Source organism: Bos mutus, chromosome 10 (assembly GCF_027580195.1).
Source record: "Bos mutus isolate GX-2022 chromosome 10, NWIPB_WYAK_1.1, whole genome shotgun sequence".
In the NCBI taxonomy this organism is placed as follows: Eukaryota; Metazoa; Chordata; class Mammalia; order Artiodactyla; family Bovidae; genus Bos; species Bos mutus.
The window spans coordinates 39,096,818-39,122,528 of NC_091626.1; the positions used below are offsets into that span (position 1 = coordinate 39,096,818).

Here is a 25,711-nt window from a genome sequence, read left to right on the forward strand (position 1 = left end):
GCTCAGTCGTGTCCAACTCTTTGCAACCCCATGAATCACAGCACGCCAGGCCTCTCTGTCCATCACCAACTCCCGGAGTTCATTCAAACTCACGTCCATCGAGTCAGTGATGCCATCCAGCCATCTCATCCTCTGTCGTCCCCTTCTCCTCCTGCCCCCAATCCCTCCCAGCATCAGTCTTTTCCAGTGGGTCAACTCTTCGCATGAGGTGGCCAAAGTACTGGAGTTTCAGCTTCAGCTTCGTTTATATATACTTATTGTTTATTTTCTTTTAAGTGACAGTAATGAAACTTCATATGAGAAAATCCCAACAGAAGGCAAAAGAGACAAATATCAAGTGAATTTAAAATGCCAATGAATATGAGTAGGGACAATAAATCAGTTGTTAGGACTGGTTCAGTTAATTAATGTCTGGTTCAGAATTCCTCCCTCTTTAAAAGGGATTTGGTTATTCTGTGTGAATTTCCTCAGTGAGAACAAGATACTACTCATCTGAATTGCCGGGTTTCAGCTTTGTTAAATTGTGTGCTTCCTGTCAGCACTCTCTCCCCTCTGGCCTTGTCTTTGGCCTCCTTCCTCGGCCACACCCTCCCTCTCCCTCCCTTCCTCCCTCCCCTCCCTTCCTCCCTCCCCTCCCTCCTATCCTTTATGAAGACATTTAGTATGGAGAATTCCAATGTATCCCCATTCTCCCTTTTATTAATACCTTACATTACTATGGTACATTTGTCACAAATAATGAACTTCATCATTGGTTTCTATCTTTCAGATTTTCAGAAGTTAAATCTAAAATTGCAAGTAAGTGGGGTTCTATTTATTTAATTGTTTTGGATAGGTGATCAAACTACTTTTATAAAAGAAAATCGTAAAGGAAGAGAGTGGGAACAATGTCATCCTCCCACCCAATCCGTGAATTTGATTCCTCTTCCTTGAAACAGCTACTAAATATTATCTGTTTCTTGTGTATTCTTCCATAGTACTCTATGGATATCTTGATATAAGCATAGAACATAAATGATGTATATAATATGTAGAATTTTTTAATATGGTCTCCAGGTATTTTAAAATTGGTGGCATTCTATACAAATAGCTTGATACCTTGTGTTTTTAACAGCATATCTTAGACATTGTTTTTGTATCCATACATAACCTGTCTCTCTCTTTTTTTTAAAAAAAAGCTCATATGACCATTTTAGTACCTATTTAACTCCGTACATGGTAGCTTGAAACTTGTTCTTTAGATTGTATTTTAGGCAGATCATTCCAGATTTCTTTAATAGTCACTATATTTCTAGGCTCTAAGTCACTATTCAGGAACTCGCTGAAGTTCAAAAATCATCTGTTTTGCCAAAAGTGTACCGTAATAGCCCCAAGAATGTAGTGAATCAAATACCACATGTTGTCTTATAATCTGGTATTGAATCTGCCTTTGTTCATGGTAAAGATATTTGAACTCTAGTAAAGAGTTTGATAGTTCTCTTTACTCTTTCTCTAAAGTCAGGTTTAAGACTTTTCCTATCTCTTGCTTTCAGAAATGACATCCAGGTTTTTCCCATAGTCGTAAATGGAAGTCAGACTATAGGAGCTGATCTGTTTTGCCAATTGGGAAGATTTTGTGTGTGTGTTGAAAATATAGATTTATATACCTTAGTATATTATAATAAGAGTTTTGATCTACTACCTATAATCTAATGGTTTTCACAATTCTTTTAAAAGAAAGCTAGGTTCATAGTCATTATATTTATAAAGAAACCGTATACTTACAAATAACCTGTGTACTTTGTCTCATTGTAGCTGAATGACTTTCTATTTTTAGGTAAATACCATGATTTAGAATGCCAGTTGATTCAGGAGTTTACTGGTGCTCAAAGAAGAGGTGAAATCTCCAGAATGAGAGAAGTAGCAGCTGTTTTACTTCATTTTAAGGTACATAGAAAAAATTTAAAGTGCAGATTAGTCTTAAAGAATGTAGAGATAATGTGAATTCTGTATGTTGTTGTTTTGTCACTAAGTTGTGATTCTTTGTGACCCCATGGACTGTAACCCGCCAGACTCCTCTATCCATGGAATTTCCCAGGCCAATAATGTTAGAGTGGGTTGCTGTTTCTTTCTCTGGAGGATCTTCCCCACCCAGGGACTGAACCCGTGTCTCCTGCATTGGCAGGCACATTTTTACCACTGAACCACCAGGGTGTTTTACGGTCTGTGATTTTGCCCTGTTGTTTTAGTGTATCACAGTGTTAATTTTCATTGTTTGGAATAATTTGAATGTATATTTTTTATGTTTCTCCAGAAATGATACTAAATCCTAGGTCTTAAAGATCTTATATTCAGTACTATTAATACTTATTATTAATTAATATTAATACTATTAATAAAACTATCACTGAATTTTTATATAGTTTGATGTAGAAAATTGTCTCCCTTCTGGCTGTTTATTGTTTTTTTTAGTCAAACATTTTATGAAATAATTCAAAAGCAAGAAGGCTTGACCTTAAGTGTCCACTGGAATACAGAAACCAGAGAGTAGCTGTTACTGCTGACCATTTATTGAGGCATAGAGATAGCTTTATTATATATAATACCTCTTTTATTGACGTTGTTATTGTTGTTATAACTAACCAAAAAAGTGATGTGTATTTCTCTCTTCTTCTTAGGGTTATTCTCATTGTGTTGATGTTTATATAAAGCAGTGCCAGGAGGTAACATAACAGTACACTTCATTTGATTTGATTTTATGCTAATTTGTGTTTTAAAAAGCATTTTAAATTATATATTCATTATATAAAATTCCTCTGCTCTTTAGGGTGCTTACTTGAGAAACGATATATTTGAAGATGCAGCAGTACTCTGTCAACGGGTAAACAAACAAGTTGGAGATATCTTTAGTAATCCAGAAACAGTACTGGCTAAACTTATTCAAAATGTATTTGAAATCAAACTACAGGTAATTTTAAACAGTGACTAAGTAGTTCTTAAGACTGTATGTGTTTTTTTCCCTCTGTTTTAAAAGTTTTTAAAAATTGAGTTTATTTGTGTAATATCCTTAGGAACAGCAATTCACTTATTAAGTATAGGGGAAAGGAGTGACAGTGTTGAGCTTTAAAACAAAGTGTTAAAAGGTGCCACTCACGGTCATCAGAGCATGTGTTTGAAATTACATGTGTATCAGTAGTAGTGTTAACAGGTGTGAAAGATTAGCCTCAGATTTTAATATTCACTGGGCTCTCACCTTGACCAATCGATAGCATTTTGAAATGCTAAGAATGATACTTAGCATTGACATTGCTTACCTTATTTTACCTTAGTAAAGTAAATTTGAACAAGAATTACAAGATCTGTAGAATTTTTTGTCATATGGCACTGACATGAAAAGAAAAAACTCTGAATGTTTCGTTTACAGCCTTTACTTCCATAGCTCTGTATTTTAAGGCAACATTTCCTAAACTGTTTACCAATAGATTCAGCAGTGTTAAATAAATATTGTTTTAAAAACACAACTTTTAATATCCTTTAGAGGTACTAATATATATTGTGATCCTCTAGAAGTGGAAATGTAATGTACTGCCTTTCCCAATTTTATAGTAATGTCTCTTAGTGTCTCAAAGGACAGTAGTGTTATTTACAGTTTGGGAAATGCTACTTTAAAGAATTGACCATATTGATATAGCTTAAAGTGTTGTTTTTTGGTATTTTTTTCAAAAGACAAGATATTTGAGATTCTTAATGTTTAGTCCCAACACTGATATAAATGTACAAGTAAATATGAGAAGCAGTAAACTAAAAACCTGTTTTTTAATTTTTTTTATATTGGTCTATTTCCTATGCATTGCCTTTGCCGCTGGATTTTAAGTCAGAACAGATCAAGAAAATGGAGTAATTCTAGAGGAAAAAAATGTTGACTATATAATTTAATATTTATTTAATTAACAGAATGTTGACTTTTCTTTTTAGAGCTTTGTGAAAGACCAGTTACAAGAATGTTGGAAGTCTGATGCAGAGCAGTATCTCAAAAGTCTCTATGATTTATACACAAGGTATATTTTTAATTATTAGAAAATAGTAATATCTCACCTTTACTTTTCTTCAAATAGAAAATTGGGAAATATTCAGGTGTTTTTGAATAACAGTTTGTCAGATAGCAATGTAGCTTTTAGCATTAAATACTTGGCTGTATAGACTAGTATTGTATGAGTATCTTTCTTAGCATGTTAACTATTAGATATTATGCTTTATGTTAATATACTTTAATGAAGTATAAACTAAGACCTGACTATGACTAAGTCTTGTTTAAACTAAGACCTGAGAATTATGTTTTTGATCTTAATTGTAAACTAGTTCATTATTGTTTAATTTTTTTAAGAATGAGTAATAATTACATTTATTTTCATTAACGCTTTAGAAGTTGAGAAAAGGAGTGACAAATTCTTAACCAATGATGGTTTCAGACTTAACTCTGATGTGAAAATTTGTCTTGTATTTTGTAAATGGCAATGTTACACTGTGTAGAAGCTTCATGTGGAGTTTTTTTCCAGTCCTGTTGCTTTTCTTCATTGTCATTTTGAGAAGAGGGTTTTCAAAAGTAGCTATAATCAGGAAGTCTGTTTCAACAGCAGCACTGTTGTGAGTCTATCTTCAGCAGTGAGAAACAGAAAATTAGAGGCAAGTCCAGAGAAGAGAATGAACAGAGGAAGTATTTTGACTTGGTACCATGTCATGAATGGCATACTTGAAGCCATTCTGGCATTGTTGCCATTTCTAGACTGGTTGGTTGCCTCAGTTTCCTCTTGTTGAGTTATCTCTAGGAGTTTATGGCAGTTTTCAAAACCATGATATTTGTAATATACATTCTACTTAATGTATTTATATAACCTTATGCAATTGCTCTCTCCATCCTAAGTAATTTCCCAGGGTTTAAGAAATGGTGGTTTAATGTAAGTTTTTCAAAAGTCACATTGGAAAAATATGTATTTTTTAATATTATTACCATACCTAAAATATACATTTATCTTTTCCCCCTCTTTTCCATGAAAAGAACCACAAATCTTTCCAGCAAGTTGATGGAGTTTAACTTAGGTACTGATAAACAGACTTTCTTGTCTAAGCTTATCAAGTCCATTTTCATTTCCTATTTGGAGAGCTACATTGAAATAGAGACTGGCTATTTGAAAAGCAGAAGTGCTATGATCCTACAGCGCTATTATGATTCAAAAAACCATCAAAAGAGATCCATTGGCACAGGAGGGTAAGTGTTTTTGTTAAATGTTATAGTTAAAACTAAAGATATTAAAAACATTTTTATATTTGGGCAACTTGTGAAATATTGATAGTCATTAGAATTTTCTTTGAAGAATTATCAGTTTTTTTATACCATTCATCAAATCCTGTCTTTTTAGCCACATGTTGAAATATTTTAACATTATTAAAATATAAAACAGAATACCAGTGCCATAAAGAGTTCCTCCCATCCTCCCCCCTTTCCTTTTTTCAGACTGAGTTAATTATTCCAGGCTATTAGGAAGTAAATTGTTTCATTGCTGCTGTTGCAGGTGTGGTTAAAAAGAATAAAAACCCCTGCAAATTGATACCCTGAGCTTTTTAAATGACTTGGGCATGAACTTGTTTAATACATTAAAACTTGAATTTACTCATATCCTAGGAGAAAATAAAATGATTTGCTATAAGAATTCATTGGCAGCTCAGTAATCTAGATCTTACCTATCTGGAATTTAGTTGATTCTAGGATGAATCAAAATGACTTTTGTGAACCATCAGAGTTGATGGTTCATATAATATTCATAGCTAAATCAGCTTCTTATTTCCCAGCTTGTTATATATTAAATAATGATCATGGAGAGATTATAACTAGGAATAAGAAGTGACATCTGAAAGGCAGCAAGTAAAAGAGAAAAGCTAAAAAACAACCATAAGAATTTTTTTTTAAAGTTCACAATCTGGAGCTATATATTCTATAAATAGGAACAAAAGTAATCTAGCCTTCTATAACTATAATAAATGTTCTTAATAACCCTTAGTCATTTAGAAAAGCTAAATTATGTTTAATAGTAATAAAGAAGTGTACAATATGCTTAAGTAGTATATTTAAAAAGCTTTAAAATTTTAAAGTTTGTTTTAAGCAGGGCCATTTAATTTTCTGAAATATTAGCTTACTTCGAAAAGCCTACTTCCTTAGGAAACCAAACAAGAAGTTTTTGGCTAATGAGTCAGAATTATAGAGCTAAATATTGAGTCAGAATTGTAGACCTAAAAGAGACTTTAGAGATAATAACTGCAAATCTACTCACTTTTCATATGATAGTCTTCTATTTAGAGATTAATGCTTGCTTCACTTTACAGAATTACTTATTGAAATTAGAAGTTTTAGGTCTCCTGCTATTGGTCCATTTTTCTTTTTATTAGTTCATGTATACTAAGTTTGAGAGTACTTGACATTGAAATCTATGTATATTAGTTTTCTTTTTTCATTTGTTTCTATTGTGCACTAGTATTCAAGATCTGAAAGAGAGAATTAGACAACGCACTAACTTACCACTGGGGCCGAGTATTGATACTCATGGAGAGACTTTCCTGTCCCAGGAAGTGGTGGTTAATCTTTTGCAAGAAACCAAACAAGCCTTTGAAAGATGTCATAGGGTAAGAATTGTACATGTATTTAATTTATATATAGCTATGTATTTTAAGTTTTGCTTGTCTATACTAAGATGGTTATGAACACCTGTTTATCGTAATAAAAAAGTAGGATTTTTGTTTAGGGAACAGAATTATTTTTAAATTGTTTAGAAGTATATTTTAATGTGATTTTAAATGAAGATTCCAAATTTTCTTCAGTGAGATATTAAAATATGAAAGTGAGGGTTAGAACCATATCATAAAGAAATACAGCATTAGGGAGAGAAAGATGTTTTAAGAACAGATATCAAAGGAAAGGAAAAACTGACTCCATTAAAAATTTAGATTGCCTTCAACAAACACACTTCAACAAAGTAAACAATTAAGCCAGGGTGTGAAAAGAAGGCTTTAACCAGTTTTACTAGCAGAAGATTTATAAAACAAATAATACTTGTTAGTAATTGTATAGCACATACTATGTTCCAGGCACTATTCCAAGCACTTTAAGTATGCATTAACTCATTTAGTCATTGTAACATTTCTGTGAGGTTGTTATCTCTGTTTTACAGAGGAAGAAGCTGAACTACATATTTCTTAAGTATGAAATTGAGAGTTGAGGTAGTCATAATTTTTTATTTGTATGATGTATGTGGTCTGTATATATTGATGGATCAATATAGACTAAATATAAATATAAATCGATAGAAAACAAGTCAAAGGCTATACATAAATACAGAAAATGTGAGTTATCAATAAGATATTTAGTCTCAGTGGTGGGAAATGAAACTTAAGACAGGGAAAATACTAATTATCAATAGGTTGGCAAAAATTTTGTTGATACTCTTGGTAAGGATATGGAGCAATAGAAGTTCTTATACACTGCCAGTGGAAGTAATAATCGGTATACTTTGGAGAGTAATTTGTTAATTTCTTAAAGAATTTGTAAGTTCACAGGACATGTCTAACATCATAAGCTACATTGTTTGTCATGGTGAAAAATTAGAACCAAACTAAGTGTGCTGTAGAAAGAATTGATAAAGTGACATTGTTCATATACTGGAAAGCTAATATACCAATTTAAATGACTAAACTAGAGTTACATGTGTCAGCATGAGTAAATCTCAAAAATATAATGTTTAGTGGAAAGAGCAAGATGGGGAAAGATATATGTATTATACCACAATATAAAGTTCTAAAAAGTAAAAATAGTTTGTTCAGGAGCATGCACAACATGGGTGTGATAAACAGTTTGAGAGTAGTGGTTGTCTTGGGAGGAATACGTAAGGCACTTTATAATGTTGGACTGCCCCTGCCACCACAGAAGAAAAAAATCTGAAGTACATTTGGAAAATGTTAAGATATGACACCTCAGGGTATGTGATGGCTGTATTTGATACAGTAATAGCTCTACTCTTCTGAATACTGGAAATATGTTAAAATATTTCTATACCATCAGATCATCAAACCTGAAGCTGTCAACATATTTATTGTTTTGAGTCACAGTGTGTGCTTAGTCACTGTAGTCGTGTCCAACTCTTTGCAACCCTGGGTGTAGCCCACCAGTCTCCTCTGTCCAAGGGATTCTCTAGGCAAGAATACTGGAGTGGGTTGCCATGCCCTTCTCCAGGGGATCTTTCCAACCCAGGGATTGAAGCTAGGTCTCTTGTATCTCCAGCATTGGCAGGCAAGTTCTTTACCACTAGCACCACCTGGGAAGCTCTTGAGTCACACTCAGTAACTAGATCTAAATCACAACCTTCTGTCTGGATAAAGACAAAATTGAAAATCAGTTTAATTCATTGCAGTCTGATCTAACAAAACATTATTTTCTGTTTACTTTGTACCACCTGACATGTTAGGCATTAAGGTTATAAGTACAAAACATACACATTACTTTTGAATAGTGAGAAAAGAGGTAGATATATAAAGAATTAGTGCAAGTAGATATACACTATGTATATAGTGACAGATTTCCTCTTCTTGGGCTCTAAAATCACTGCGGATGGTGACTGTAGCCATGAAATCAGAAGACAATTGCTTCTTGGCAGGAAAGCTGTGAACAGACCTAGACAGTATATACTCTGCTGACAAAGGTCCGTATAGTCAAGGCTGTGGTCTTCCCATTGGTCATGTACCGTTGGGAGAGCTGGACTGTAAAGAAGGCAGAGCACTAAGAATTTATGCCTTCGAACTGTGGTGCTGGAGAAGACTCCTGAGAATACCTTGGACAGCAAAGAGATCAAACCAGTCAATCTTAAAGGAAATCAACCCCGAATACTCTTTGGAAAGACTGATGCTAAAGCTAAAGCTCCAGTATTTTGGTCATCTGATGTGAACAGCTGACTCATTGGAAAAGTCCCTGTTACTGGAAAAGATTGAGGGCAGAAGGAAAAGAGAGCATCAGAGGACGAAATGGCTGGATGGCATCACCGATGTGATGGACATGAACTTGGGCAAACTGGAGATGGTGAGGGACAGGGAGGCCTGGCGTGCTGCAGTCCATGGGGTTGCAGAGTTGAACAGGACTGGGTGACTGAACAGCACAACAACAGATACACACTGTTGAGACTTAAAGAGGAAGCAGCTGGCTCTGACTGGTTAAGGAATTAAGGACGAGTATTTTTCAGGGAAGATTTCAAAAAGGAGAGGACATTTGAGGTCTGGGTCTTGAAAGATAAATAGGGTATCTTCAAGATTCTGGCAGGCGGTTTCAGGAAAAGAGAATATTACATGCACAAAGACATATACAGAGAACAATCATGCAGCATGAAATGCTTGAACTGTAAAAGGATATGGGGAGAATAATGAGACGGGAATTTGAAAATGTAGACAAAAATTCTTTCTATACCATACTTAGAAATTTGGCCTTGACCCTGTTAGATGTTGATGGAAATATTAAAGGATATAAAACAGGGCAGTGTAATGAGAAGATTGGGTGTATTTTTCTTTTTTAAAAAGCTTAGTAATGTCGAGATATAATTGACATTCAGTAGACTGCATGTATTTGAACTATACAGTTTGGTAACTTTGGTAAATTATGTGTACATTTATGAAGCTATAGTGCAATCAAAGTAATGAACAGATCATCACCCCCAAAGTTTCCTTTTCTACTTGTAAATTCTCCTTTTCTCCTCCCTTGTTTCTGTCCTCAGGCAACCGTGACCTCCTTCACTGTAGATTAGTTGTCAAAAAGAAGTTGTCAAGATTCAGGACTGAGTCTTGAAAACTAAATAGGATTTTTCAAGAAGTTGATTAATTTTCTAGAATTTTTAATAAATGGGATTATAATGTAGTATATACATGTGTTTCTGGATTCTTTAACCCAGCATAAATGTTTTGAAATTCATTCATGTTGTGTGTATTAGTACGTTCTTTTATTGCTGAATAGTATTTTATTGCATGGAAAAGAAGTGAAAGTGTTAGTTGCTCAGTCATGTCTGACTCTTTGTGACCCATGGGCTTCTCCATCCATGGCATTCTCCAGGCAAGAATACTAGAGTGGGTAGCTGTTTTCTTCACTCGGGGATCTTCTCGACCCAGGGATTGAACCGTGGTCTCCTGCATTAAAGGCAGATTCTTCACTGTTTTGCTTATCCACTTACCTATTGATGGCAGTTTAGATTGGCTCCAGTGTTTGGTTAAAAATGAAGCTGCTTTGAACATTCATTATGTATCTTTATGCAGACATATGCTTTCATTTCTCCTTAGTAACATTTTTAAAAATTGGGTTCTTATTTCTTGACAGTTGTATATGTAGTTAAGACTCATTTTTTTTTTTTTTAATTTAAAGTGAAGTTGCTCAGTCGTGTCCAGCTCTTTGCAACCCTATGGACTGTAGCCTACCAGGCTCCTCCATCCATGGAATTTTCCAGGCAAGAGTACTGGAGTGGGTTGCCATTGCCTTCTTCAGGGGATCTTCCCAATCCAGGAATCGAACCTGGGTCTCCTGCACTGCAGGCAGACGCTTTACTGTCTGAGCCACCAGGGAAAAACTCATTTATCAAATACCTAATGTGCAGATTTTTTTTTTCAGTCTGTGGTTTGTCTTTTTCATATCTAAACAGTATTTCAAAGAATAGAAGTTATTAACTTTGACACTTTTCTGTTATGGGAGGTATTTTTGATATCATATATAAGGAATCCTTGCCTAACCTAAGGTCACAAAGATTTCCTTTTATATTTTCTTTTATTGTATTTGTTTCCTTTAAGTTTTCTTTCTTTAAAAATTTTTTTTTTTAATTTTTATATGATTTTGAAAGGTTACTCTCTATTTATAGTTACTACAAAATATTGGCTATATTCTCCACGTCGTACAATACCTTGAGCCTGTCTTATGCCCAATAGTTTGTGTCTCCTACACCATATCCATATATCCCCCTACAGTGGTAACCACTAGTTTGTTCTCTGTCTCTATGAGTCTGCTTCTTCTTTGTTAAATTCACTAGTTTGTTGTATTTTTTAGATTCCACATATGTGATATCATACACTATTCCTCTGATTTATTTCACTTAGCATAGTGCTGTGCAGGTCCTTCCATGTTGCTGTAAATGGCAAAATTTCAATTTTTTATGGCTGAGTAGTACTCCATTCTGTATATATTACCACATATTCTTATCCATTCATCTGGTAATGGCACTTAGGTTGCTTCCCTATCTTGGCAATTGTAAATAATGCTGCTGTGAACACTGGGATGAATGTATCTTTTTGGGTTAGTGTTTTTGTTTTTTGCTGTGTACCCAGGTGTGGAATTGTTGGATCTTATGATAATTCTACTGTCAGTTGTTTGAGGAACCTCCATACTGTTTTTCATAGTGGCTATACCAATTTACGTTCCTACTAACATTTTACTAGGGTTCCCTTTTCTCCACATCCTTGCCAACACTTGTTGTTTGTAGACTTGATAGCCATTCTGTATGAGGTGTGTGTTTGATTTGCATTTCTCTGATGATTAATGATGTTGAGGATCTTTTCTTCTGCCTGCTGGCCATCTGTGTGTCACCTTTGGAAAAATGTCTATTCAGATTCTCTGCCCAAGTTTTAATCAGTTTTTAAAAAAAATATTGAATTATATGACTTTTTAATATTTCTGGATATTAATAACCTCTTACCTTGCATATCATTTGCAAATATCTTTTCCCATTCAGTGTGTTGCCTTTTTGTTTTGCTGATGGTTTCCTTTGCTGTGCTAAGCTTTTAAGTTTGATTGTGTGCCATTTTATTTTTGCTTTTGTTTCTCTTCTCTTGCTTTAGGAGACAGATTGGAAAAATATCACTAAGACTTATGTCAAAGAGCATGCTGCCTGTGTTTTCTTCTGAGAATTTAATACTACACATTTTTGATCACTATAACTATAAATCTTGCATCAAGTAGTGAAAATCCTCTAACATTTCCATAGGAGGCATTTTCATATAATTCACATGATCAATTTGTCAGTTTCTGGGGGGAAAGAAGTTTGGTATTTTGACTGAAGTTACTTTGAATCTATAGTTCTATTTATGGAGAAGTGACATTTTAGCAAAACTGAGTTTTCAGATACAGTTGATTTTTATATGTTGATTTTATACCTTCAACCTGACCTAACTCACTTATTCTAATAATGTTTCTTGTAGATTCAATAGGATTTTCTGTATAGAGTATTATGTTTTCTGCCAATAAAGTCAGTTTTAACTTATTCTTTTCAATATAGATGCCTGCTTTGTTCTCTTGCTTTGTTGCACTGGTCAGAGCTTCTACTATAATGCTGAATATAAATGGCAAGAGCATACACCTTGCATTATTCTCAAAGTATTGTCTTTTATCATTAATATGATTCCAACTGTAGGTTTTCCTTTTTTAAATAATTTTTTATTGAAATATAGTTGATTTATAATATCATGTAAGTTTAAGAATGTGTGTGCGCGTGTGTGTGTGTGTGTTAGTAGCTCTGTCACATCTGACTCTTTGTAACCCCATGGACTGTCGTCCACCAGACTCCTCTGTCCATGGGATTTTCCAGGCACAAATACTGGAGTGGCTAGCCATTACCTTCTCGGGTATCTTCCCAACCTAGGAATTGAACCCAGGTCCCCTGCACTGCAGGCAGACTTGACTGTCTGAGCCACCAGAGAAGCCTAAGTTTTAGGTGTACAGCATAGCAGTTCAGCTATACGTATATTTATGTGTGTATATATATGTGTGTGTATATATATTTTCCTTTATAGATTGTTATACAATATTGAGTATAGTTCCCTGTGCTATATAGTAGGTCATTGTTGGTTGTCTGTTTTATACATAGTTGTGTGTATATGTTAATCCCAGCCTCACAATTTATCCCTCCCCATCCCCTTTTTCCCTTTGGTAACCATATGTTTGTTTTCTGTGTCTGTGAGTCTCTTTCTGTTTTGAAAATAAGTTCATTTGTGTCTTCTTTTTCTTTTAGATTCTGCAAATAAGCTATATTGTGTGATGTTTGTCTTTATCTGACTTACTTCACTTAGTATGATAACCTCTAGTTCCATACACACACACATACATATACATACACTCGTATACATATATGTGTGTGCGTGTGCTTAGTTGGGTCCGATTCTTTGCAGTCCCACGAACTGTAGCCTACCAGGCTCCTCCGCAAGAATACTGGAGTGGGTTGCCATTTCCTACTCCAGGGGATCTTCCTGACCAGAGATGGAACCTGAGTCTCTTGCATTGCAGGCGGAGTCTTTACCACTTAGCCACCAGAGAAACCCTGTTTGATTAGGACCCATTTGTTTTTCATAGATGCTCTTTATCAGATTAAGGAAATTCTTTTATTCATAATTTTCTAGGTGTTTTTATAGGGATGGATATTAGGCTTTGTCAAATGCTTTTTTGTTGTTGTTATTCTGTTAATGTGAATTACGTTGATACATTTCCAAATGTTAACCTTGCATTCTTTTAATAAACTCCCCTTGGTCATCATGTATTGTCCTATTTATGTATTGTTGGATTAGGTTTACTAAACTTTTGTTTCTGTTTTTGTGTTTGTGTTCACAAAGGATATTGATTTATACATATTTTTTTCTCATAATGTCTTTGTAGCTTTGGTATCAAGGTAATGTTGGCCTCATAGAATGAGTTGGAAATATTCCTTCCTCTTTAATTTTCTAGAAGAGTTTGTGTAAAATCAGTGTTATATCTTCCTTAAATATTTGGTAGAACTTAGTGAAGTCTTTTGTGCCTGTAGTTTTTAAATTTGTGAGTATTTTTAGCTACAAATTCAACTTCTTTAGTAGATATGGAACTATTTTAGTTACCTATTTCTTTTAAAGTGAGCTTTGGTAGTTTGTGTCCTTTAAGATTTGTATATTTCACACAGATTGTTGAATTTTGGGGGATTAAGTTGTTCATGTTATTGTCTTATCCTTTTTTTTAATGTTCAGTTGATTTTTGTGTGTGTGTATGTGTTTTTTAATTGAAAAAAATTGTTTAAAGTTTTGTGTTAATTTCTGGTGTATAGCAAAGTGATCCAATTATGTATATATTATATATATTATATATAATATGTATATTCTTTTCATTATAGGTCATTATAAGGTATTGAATATAGTTTGCTGTACTTTACACTATGACTTTCTTGTTTATTACATATATAGTAGCTTATTATCTTTTTAAAACCTGTTGAATCTATAGTGATGTCACCTATTCATTTTTGATGATTTGTGTCTTGTGTGTGTGATATAGGTTTATCAGTTTATTAGTTTCCCTGGAGAATCAGCTTTGGTATCATTGATTTTCCTGTTTTGTATTTCATGGATGTCCACTCTTTATTATTTCTTTTCCTTCTGCTTACCTGGGCTTCATTTGATCTTCTTTATCTAGTTTTTAAGGTGGAAGGTGAGATCAGTGATTAGAGACCCTTCTTATTTTCTGATATAAGGATTTAATCTTCTAACTCTCTCTTTAAGATACTGCTTTAGCTTCATACAATAAATTTTTATTTGTTGTGTTTATTTTCATTCAGTTCAAAATACTTTTAAATTTCCTTTTTGATTTCTGTTGACTGAAGAGTAGCTTAGAAGTATGTTATATCATTTCCAGATATTAGAGGATTTTTTAGATATCTTCTGTTAATGATTTCAGTTTGATTCTGTTGTGGATAGAGGATGTATTTTGTGTGATGTGAATCCATTTTAAATTTATTGAGACTTGTTTTTTAGCCCAGAATATGATCCATCTTGGTAAATGTTTTCTGAATACCTAAAGAAAATGTATATCCTAATGTTGGATAGCATGTTCTATGAATGTCATTTAGGTCCAATTGGTTAACAGTTATTTTTGTCTTGTATATCCTTACAACTTTTTCAGTCTACTTCTTCTTTCAATTATGCGTGAATATATGGATGTAGAGAGGAGGAATGTGGAAAATGGCTTGCTAAAGACATTTGTAAAGCATTGAACAAAGAAGGGAGGTGAGAGTTGTGGTAGAGAAGGGTAAAAGTTGGGGTAGTATTAAGACCAACAAGGGAATCAAGTAATACCAAAGTCATAACTATAAGCAGTAGAGATTTAGAGAATTTAAAGTGGGTTATGCACTTTTAAACACCCAGCTGTATATATCAGATAACAAGCATTACTCTCAGAGGGAGCGTGAATAGAGACAACAAATAGGCAACAGTCAATTGATTAATAATGTAGGCAGCAGTTACAAGAAGTTGAGAGGTTATTTTCCAACATTTTAAGAGGGATTTAATTTTCTCAGCATAACTACTAATGATTCTTTTACTAAGTAGTTAATCAGCAGCAACATCAACATCAAAATGAACATTTATTGTTGTGAACTTATGTGCCAGACACTAAGCTCAAAATATCTTATATGTATTTTCATACTTTATTTTCATCTCAAGGCTAGGATATAAGTACCATTAGTACTATTCCTACCTTACAGATGAAGAAATTGAGATTTGGTGGGGTTAAATAACATCTCAAGGGTTCACTCAATGGGAAGTGAGGAAGGTGGGATTGAACCTGACCTATTTTATAGTGTCTGTTATTGATTTTCCTGTCCCCACCCTCCAATAAAATGAAGAATCCTTTCTGGTTCTGAGTTTTACCAGAATAGCTTTTATTCAATAGGTGACTCTCAGACTTCTTTTACTATGACATTAAGAAAGGCATTTTACATGGCAGTTGGGTGTACTTTATTATATGTACTTATGTGTATGTTATGTTTGTGTGTATTTCTTTAAAACATACTTGGCTTTAATGTGCACCTTAGATTTTCTTTTCTATTGGTTCTCTCTCCTTTTCTTTCTTTCCTGTCACGGTTAACATGGATTGCAATCCAGGTCAGAAAACAGTAATCTTATTTAAGCTGGGAGAATTGTAGACAAATATGGAGCACTGTAACTATATGTATATAAGAAAGGCGTTTTGGGTGGGTGGAAGAGATTTAAGTTACCATTTGACACCAGAGCACTATATCTTATACAAAGTAGATTGCTTTTAAAAAAAAAGTTTTTTTTTTTTTTTTTTTTTTTAAGGGTAAACCTGAGGATTGATGTATTTGGTTTTTCTTTTTAAAGCTCTCTGATCCTTCTGATTTACCAAGGAATGCCTTTAGAATTTTTACCATTCTTGTGGAATTTTTATGTATTGAACATATTGATTATGCCTTGGAAACAGGACTTGCTGGTAAGAAAATTTATTTATATTATACTTCATCTTAAATTCCTTTGATCCTGTTTGGTTAAACTGTATGCATACTGTTATTTTATATATATTCATCTCAGTCAATGCAGCAAAATGCTTTTTGAACTTCCTGTAGTGCAAGGATTTGTCAGATGCTAAAAGCTATACAAAGACACAGTTCTCATGTTGCTTACATTGAGCAGGGCAGGATAAACTATATAAGTCACAGCAGTGTGTGGCAGACTGTAATACAATGCTGTAAGTTATTAAATGCCAAGGGGGCAGAAATGGAAATGATAGCAATTCTGCTTGAGACAGTTGAGTAATGTAAAGTTTGGAAAGGAAAATAAGCCTTATCAATAAGCCTGGAAAGGAATAGATTCATATGAAATTTTTTCTTTTGTTTTTGGCCTTTTGAGTTTACTGATATTAATAAGATAATAATGACCTCTTCCCTAAATTCTAGTCCCATTAGTTCAGTTGCCTCCTTGACTTCTCTCATCTGTTCTGTGTACATCTCAAATTTAATGTATTCAAAATGAAACTCTTTATCTTCCATCTAAACTTCTTCCTTTCCCATTATTTCTCATGTCTTTAAAAGGCATTGCTATTTACTATTTACTGAAGCCCCAAACCCAGGAGTTGCCATAATTGTTCTTTTCATCAAACCTGAAAACCAGTCTGTCAGCAAATCCTGTCTATATACTGTCAAACATAACTCAAATTCTCCTACTTTTCTCCATCTCCATTGATACCAACTGATTTAAACATCATGATCTCCATCTGCTCCTAACTGATCTCTCTGTATGTTCTTACCTTTCCAAATAACTGACTCCATGTAACAGTCATGGTATAAATTTAAGGGTCTTAAATTTTTTTTGTTTAAGACATTTTAGTGGTTTCCTATTACACTTAGGGGGAAAACAGCAACAAACTCTTTACAAAAGCATAGTTTTGATCTGGCCTCCTCTTATATATTCATCCTCATCTCATCTGCATTTCCCTTCACTACCCCAGCCACTCTGGCCTTTATTCTTTTTCCTCACTCAGGTTCTTTGCACTTGGTGTCCCCCCCTCCCAACCCCCATTTCTTTTTCTTCAGCTCTTTTCATGTCTGGCTTTTCAGGCTTCTGATCTTAACTAAGGTACCACATTTTTAGAGAGTCTTTTGGTGATGGACCTAGCTAAAGTGACCCACTTCTCCCAGCCTAGTTACTCATTATTTCATCATTGAATTAACTTTTTTCATAGCACTTGTTACAATAAAATTTTCATGCATTGGTATTCGCCTCATTCATTGAACATATACTTAAGTGCTTATTCTTATGAACTTACATTCTTATGGAAAAGATTGACAAATGACTAGTAAGTACAGTGAATAAAAATAAAATTGAGTAAGAAATAGAGAATAGTAATGGGAGGTAGAATGGGGAATTCAGGGGGAAGAGGGCTTTTTTAAAAAGGATGGTCAAAGAAGGCCTCTGAGGAGACATGAATCAGCTGAATGAAGTGAAGGAATAAATTGAATATTTGGAGAAAGAGTATGTTAAGCAGAGAGAATAGCATGTAAGTTCTCGTGGTTAGGAATCTTATTTGTCTTAATTGCATTATAGTCTAGCACCTAGAAAGCTAGTGGAGGTGATGGAATTCCAGCTGAGCTAGTTCAGATCCTAAAAGATGATGCTGATAAAGTGCTGTACTCAATATGGCAGCAAATTTGGAAAATTCAGCAATTTTTGAAAATTCAGGTCAGTTTTCATCCCAATCCCAAAGAAAGGCAATGCCAAAGAATGTAAACTACTACACAATTGCACTCATCTCACACGCTAGCAAAGTAATGCTAAAAAATTCTCCAAGGGAGGCATAAGCAGTACGTGAACCAAGAAATTCCAGATGTACAAGCTGGATTTAGAAAAGGCAGAGGAACCAGAGATCAAATTGCCAACATCTGTTGGATCATAGAAAAAGCAAGAGAATTCCAGAAAAACATCTACTTCTGCTTCATTGACTATATTAAAGCCTTTGACTGTGTTTGTTCCACAACAAACTGGAAAATTCTTAAGTCGGAATACAGGACCACCTTACCTGCCTCCTGAGGAATCTGTATGCAGGTCAAGAAGCAACAGTTAGAACTGAACATGGAACAGTGGACTGGTTCAAAATTGGGAAAGGAGTGTGTCAAGGCTGTATGTTGTCACCTTGCTTATTTAACTTACATACAGAGTACATTATGCGAAATGACGGGCTGGATGAAACAGAAGCTGAAATCAAGATTGCAAAGAGAAATATCAATAACCTCAGATATACAGATGACACCACCCTTATGGCAGAAAACGAAGAGAAACTAAAGAGCCTCATGATGAAAGTGAAAGAGTGAAAAAGCTGGCTTAAAACTCAACATTCAAAAAACCAAGATCATGGCATCCGGTCCCATCACTTCATGGGTCATAGATAGGGAAACAATGAAAACAGTGACAGACTTTATTTTCTTGGGCTCCAAAATCACTGCAGATGGTGACTGCAGCTATGAAATTAAAGGACACTTGTTCCTTGGAAGAAAAGCTATGACCAACCTAGACAGCATATTAAAAAGCAGAGACATTGCTTTACCGACAAAGAGCCATCTAGTCAAAACTATGGTTTTTTCAGTAGTCATGTATGAAGGTGAGAGTTGGACTATAAAGAAAGCTGAGCGCCGAAGAATTGATGCTTTTGAACCGTGGTGTTGGAGAAGACTCTTGAGGGTCCCTTGGACTGCAAGGAGATCCAACCAGTCAATCCTAAAGAAAATCAGTTCTGAGTATTCATTGGAAGGACGATGCTGTAGCTGAAGCTCCAATACTTGACCACCAGATGCAAAGAACTGACTCATCGAAAATGTCCTTGATGGTGGGAAGGATTGAAGCCAGGAGGAGAAGGGGATGACAGGATGAGATGGTTGGATGGCAACACCGACTTGATGGACATGAGTTTGAGCAAGCTCCGGGAGTTCGTGATGGACAGGGAATCCTGGTGTGCTGCAGTCCATGGAGTCACAAAGAGTTGGACATGACTGGGCAACTGAATTAAATTGAACTGAAGCTACTAGAAAGCACATAGCACATGCTCAAAAATGTTTGTGTGTAACATCTTTCTTTAAAGTTTCTAAGGTTGAAGCAAAATTACCTATAATCCAATAACCTTGTGGTTTATATTCCCCCTCCCCCGCTTTATTATTATTATTATTTTAACCTAGTTGCTCTCAGGATGTGCATAAACGTTTGTAGCCGGCTTGCCTCCCCTTCCCCCTTATAGCAGAAACTTGACATCAAGTATTTAACATTTGCAGTTTGCAAATAACCTAATGTGGTCATTTATATTGAGATAATATCTCCCTCAAAGATATGAAGATTAATGAAGATAATAAAAAAGTAACAAATTTGATTCCATATGGTATGAAGGATTTGTTCTTTAGTATGGAAGCCTAGCATCTTCATTTTAATAGCAGTATTCATAATTTGGAAGGGATTAGGAAATTTTCTGGTAGGATGAGAATATGCCTTCTGTTCCTATGCATTTTCTACGCGGCTGTAGTGAACTCTGTAGAACTTACCGTGTTTTCTTTCTTTTGAATTATTTTCTCTGGATAAAATTCTGGAACTAAAATTACCGGATCAAAGTGTGTTGCAAATTTTAAAAATTTCGGTGCATATAAACAAACTGTTTTCCTAAGGATTTTTTCCCCCACTAATCTATACTGTTACTGGTGTATATGCTTATACCCATTTTTCTACCCTCACTGAATTTTCTATAAGAACTTTAATAATTTAGTAATTTAAAGACATACATAACTATTGCCTTATCATGTCTTTCATTAATAGCTGGGATTAGTATTTAATACATACGGGTGTATTGACTACTTTTTTCTCTTGTAAGTTTGTGTTGGAGACTTTAGTTTTCTTGCCAGTTGTGATTTTGTCATTTGTGGGAAAATAAAAACATTGTTTTAAAACTTTGGGGAAAAAAATCATCCTTCTGTAAAGAACTCTAGGTATTAAACTTTTAATTCTCATTTTCTCTCAATATTTCTCCTGGTCCTTTATGCCTTTTAATTTTAGCTAGGAACATAAATGTCTATGGTTAGTAGGCACCTTGGAATTTAACTATTACTCTTTTGCAAAAGAGGAAACTGAAATCTGAAGAGGTCAGCTGTTTGTTTTGCGGTCAGAATGTGAAGTGGCTTGAATACAATGGTGAAAATCAGGAATTTATTTTGTTGACAGTGAGGAGTCTTTGAATATTTTTGAGGAAATGATAGATAGAGAACATAGTGAAATATGTTAAGTACCTTACTCTGGCCACAAGATACAGCATAAAAGATTAGGAAATTTGAACTAATAAGAAAATTATTTTACCTGTTATCAGAGGTAATGAGGCCTGCTGCTAAGTCACTTCAGTCGTGTCCGACTCTGTGCGACCCCATAGACGGTAGCCCACCAGGCTCCCCCATCCCTGGGATTCTCCAGGCAAGAATACTGGAGTAGGTTGCCATTTCCTTCTCCAACAATGAGGCCTGGTTATAAGAAAAATGGTATTAATAGAAGTGTGTTCATGGTTCATGTGAATCTTTAGGCACAAGAAGGTGGGGAAGGAGAAGGTATAGTCCAAGATGATTCACTTACAAGTTTAGTCTTTGATTTATCTCAGCAAACAATGAAGACTTGAGTATATGGTGAAAATTTGGCATTAAAACTTTGGTATTAACGAGCTTAATTTTATTTTTTGTCCACAAAAATTATTGCTGACTTATTGAAACAGCAGTTCTTTTTTATGCATGTTATCCACATTCTTTTTTCTGTTGCCTAGATGAATTTCTTTAATATGATTCTAACATATACATGCCTTCCAACTTTAGGAATTCCTTCTTCAGATTCTAAGAATGCAAATCTCTATTTTTTGGATGTTGTGCACCAGGCCAATACTATTTTTCATCTTTTTGACAAGCAGTTTAATGATCACCTTATGCCACTAATAAGGTTAGTCAAATTGTCTGATTTTCATTGGTATTTCAAAGAATACTATAATATTCTACTTTATGTTAAATTTTAAAGGTAATATCTGTTCACTGAAACATCAAACAGGGCAGGAGGGTGTGAAATAAGCAACCTAGTTGCCCTCAGGGTGTATGTAAGCATTTGTAACCTGCTTCTTTCCTCCCCTTCATCTCTGACAGCAGAAATTTGACATCAAGTATTTAACATTTACCATTTGCAAATAATGTAGTGTGGTAATTTGTATGGAAATAATAATATCTATCTCAAAGATGTGAAGTTTAAAGAAAAATTTTAAAAAGTAACATAAACTCTTCCTTGCCTTCTGTATTCTCTTCCTTCTGTGGTATTAATTTTGTTTTATTTGAAAACACTGTGTCATAAACCTAAATCTGTATGAAAGGTGACTTCTAGCTTGTTCCCACTTGTTATAATGAAGACGTGCAGTAACAATTTTATGCCATCAGTAGGACAAGTTTTGATGAGATATTAAATAAGATTTGGTTTATATCTTCCTGTCAATTATGTGAACTTTTGAAGCATATGAGAATTATGTGAAGTAGTGTGTATGTGAGCATGCTTTATAAAATTGTATGTGTAGTACTGTCATAAGAGGAAAAATATTCATATAAAAGATAAAATTCTAGACATTTTTTATAAACATTGATATACCAAGTAATTATTAGTCTAGAATTGATCTCAAAGATAAAGATTACTTGTGATCTCTGAATCACATTTTGAAAGGAAATTTACTTTTTAACGAGGTCTAATGCCAACATCTGCTGGATCATCAAAAAAGCAAGAGAGTTCCAGAAAAACTCTATTTCTGCTTTATTGACTATGCCAAAGCCTTTGACTGTGTGGATCACAATAAACTGTGGAAAATTCTGAAAGAGATGGGAATACCAGACCACCTGACCTGCCTCTTGAGAAATCTGTATGCAGGTCAGGAAGCAACAGTTAGAACTGGACATGGAACAACAGACTGGTTCCAAATAGGAAAAGGAGTACATCAAGGCTGTATATTGTCACCCTGCTTATTTAACTTATATGCAGAGTACATCATGAGAAACACTGGACTGGATGAAGCACAAGCTGGAATCAAGATTGCCAGGAGAAATATCAATAACCTCAGATAAGCAGATGACACCACCCTTATGGCAGAAAGTGAAGAGGAGCTAAAGAGCCTCTTGATGAAAGTGTAAGTGGAGAGTGAAAAAGCTGGCTTAAAGCTCAACATTCAGAAAACGAAGATTATGGCATCCGGTCCCATCACTTCATGGGAAATAGATGGGGAAACAGTGGAAGCAGTGTCAGACATTATTTTTTTGGGCTCCAAAATCACTGCAGATGGTGATTGCAACCATGAAATTAAAAGACGCTTACTCCTTGGAAGGAAAGTTATGACCAACCTAGATAGCATATTCAAAAGCAGAGACATTACTTTGCCAACAGAGATCCATCTAGTCACTAGACTATGGTTTTTCCAGTGGTCATGTTTGGATGTGAGAGTTGGACTGTGAAGAAAGCTGAGCGCCACAGAATTGGTGCTTTTGAACTGTGGTGTTGAAGAAGACTCTTGAGAGTCCCTTGGACTGCAAGGAGACCCAACCAGTCCATTCTAAAGGACATCAGTCCTGGGTGTTCTTTGAAAGGAATGATGCTAAAGCTGAAACTCCAATACTTTGGCTACCTCATGCGAAGAGGTGACTCATTGGAAAAGACTCTGATGCTGGGAGGGATTGGGGGCAAGAGGAGAAGGGGATGACAGAGGATGAAATGGCTGGATGGCATCACTGACTCAATGGACGTGAGTTTGAGTGAACTCCGGGAGTTGGTGATGGACAGGGAGGTCTGGTGTGCTGCGATTCATGGGGTTGGTTTTTAATATAGGAAAGCTAAATACAACTGGATTGAGTGTTAGTCTACAAATTTTAATTAATGTAATTTACTATAGTTTCAAGAGCCTGTTATTTTTCTTACTAGTACACCAGAAATGTAATTAAAAAGGAAACCAAATAATTCCAAAATCATGTTTATATTCTAAAGGGATAGCTCCTCAGAGATGAAAATAATAAATCTAAATCCTCCTGTTTTAAATGATAAATTTTTCCTATCATGACTATTGTAATGAATTGAGTGTAGTGAATACTAAATAATTACTGTTCATATGCTGCTTGGATTTGGAAGCAAATTAAAATTAAGTGTGTGTATGTGTGTCTAGGTATGTAACAATAAGCAGGAATTGTGAAAACTTTTAGAATTCTAAGGTTACTAATATGATTTTTATTCCCCCTTTAAACATTCAATAGCTCTTCTCCTAAATTATCTGAATGCCTTCAGAAAAAAAAAGAAATAATTGAACAGATGGAGATGAAATTGGATACTGGCATTGATAGGCAAGTTTTTAGTTTTACTATTTCTCTTGCTTTTATTTGTAAAAACACCATTATAACAACATGAAAAATATTTTCAGACAAGAAAAAAGTCTATTTGAATTCCACTATCCTGCTATAATGTTTGATTTTATTTTTACATATTTATTTCATCCTAATAATGTCATTTTATTGGATTCCAGATTTATTATTTATGGAAGTCAGCAGGTTTAGATTAACTTTAGACCAATTCAATTTGAAAATCTTTTTTTTTTTTTTGTAAATGCTGCTGTAGACACTGTCTCTCTCTGTCCCCATCCTCCCTCTCTCTCCCCATCTCTCCCTGCCTCCCTCCCTTCCCTTTCCCTCTTCCTCTTCCTCTCTCCAGACTCCTTAAAAATAGTATGTAACCCAGAAGATTTCAGGCTTATATCTGAAATGCATTGAATTAATATACCAGTTTTTAAAAGTAACTTCCATTGAGTGAAAACTCTACATTTGAAAATTTTTTTGATGTTTATTTTAATTACCTGTTCATAATATGGAGTGGTGGATTCTGTCTTTTGAGATGATAGTGGACATATGTTGCTGATGATAGTCATCTATTTATCAAGCATTTATCAGGCATTTGCTATATGCTTGGCACAATACAAGGATCTTTACCTGTATAATTTCATTAGCCTGCAATGCAGGAAACCCAGGTTTGGTCCCTGGTTTAGGAAGATCCCCTGGAGAAGGAAATGGCAAACCACTCCAGTATACTTGCCTGAGAAATCCTATGGACTAGGAGCCTGGAGAGCTGCAGTCCATGGTTTGCAAAGAGTTGGACACGACTGGGTGATTATTACTTTCACTTTCTTTCACTGGCACAGTACAAGGATCTTTACTTGTATAATTTCATTTAAGTAAGAAATACCATTTGCATTTTACAGATGAGGAAGTGAAGGCTTAAAGAAATGAAGTAGTTTGCTAGAGATCATACAGTTAATGCTGGTAGAACTGGAACTCAAATTCTAAAGCCCATGCTACCAGGTTTGGGCATATTTTTACTTCCTGTAATTGTCTTTTCTCTTCCATTCAAGAAGACATAAACGAATATAAGTTACTTATAGGAACTCTAGCTCTAAATATCTTTGCCTTTTGCCAATCTATCCTTTACAGCTTTGTTTATTCTTGCCAATCTGTCCTTTCCCAGCTTTGTTTTATTCACTGTTAATGCTTAGATTGCTTGTTCTGTATCTTTAATTACTCCCTCATAATTACCCTAAAATTTATTTCCTTTGATCATAACTATCTTACAGATCCTAAACTCTGGATTAATGCAGATTCTGTTATTCTGATAACTGGATGGCTTATTGCTGTTGGAAAATGTCACAAAACTCAGACATTGTTCGTTGCATTACAGACTCATACTTCATTTCTCAACTGGGCCTTCAGTACCACTTATTCAGCCTCCTGCTTATCCTTAGACTGTGAAACTTGGGTTCTTCTCACCTGTTCTTCCAAACTTTGGCCATTCCTTATAAGTTGTTCTATCTTACTCCCTTCCTAAGCATTCTCCAAATATACTTGTGAAGGAAATGAATTAGTGACAGTCTTCTAAGATCTTTAAGATTTCTTTAAATAAAGTAATGGACAAATGAATCTTTGCCCTGTGTTTTGAGCAGGAAGCTAATAAAACTAAGATTTCTTTGCTATCAAGATCTAGAATTTACTTGTTTTAAAATCTGAAGTATACCAATAGTAAAATAGTTTTATGGTGACATGAAATTAAATAATTTAAATTTAATTTAGAATAAATAATATAAATTAAAGTAAATTAAATGGATCAAATACATGGTATTCTCAATTCTCTAGGACATTAAATTGTATGATTGGACAAATGAAGCATATCTTGGCTGCAGAACAAAAGAAAACAGATTTTAAGCCAGAAGATGAAAACAATGTTTTGATTCAGTATACTAATGTGAGTAAAATGATTTAATATGCTAGTAAGAATATCTGCCTTATTTGTACTCTTATTAACATTT

General features: G+C 34.6%; 1 protein-coding gene across 2 annotated transcripts in view; it reads left to right on the plus strand.

Annotated features, from left to right (window-relative positions):
• Window positions 1-25,711, plus strand: part of EXOC5 (exocyst complex component 5) — a 53,383-nt gene that overhangs the window by 23,093 nt on the left and 4,579 nt on the right. For both annotated transcript variants that reach the window (XM_070377782.1, XM_070377783.1), the window contains exons 6-16: window positions 770-798; window positions 1,817-1,926; window positions 2,658-2,702; window positions 2,807-2,947; window positions 3,955-4,037; window positions 5,036-5,245; window positions 6,507-6,654; window positions 16,171-16,279; window positions 21,171-21,291; window positions 23,619-23,705; window positions 25,539-25,647. In XM_070377782.1, the coding sequence (XP_070233883.1) occupies window positions 770-798; window positions 1,817-1,926; window positions 2,658-2,702; window positions 2,807-2,947; window positions 3,955-4,037; window positions 5,036-5,245; window positions 6,507-6,654; window positions 16,171-16,279; window positions 21,171-21,291; window positions 23,619-23,705; window positions 25,539-25,647 (1,192 nt within the window). The remainder of the gene's footprint in view (window positions 1-769; window positions 799-1,816; window positions 1,927-2,657; window positions 2,703-2,806; window positions 2,948-3,954; window positions 4,038-5,035; window positions 5,246-6,506; window positions 6,655-16,170; window positions 16,280-21,170; window positions 21,292-23,618; window positions 23,706-25,538; window positions 25,648-25,711) is intronic.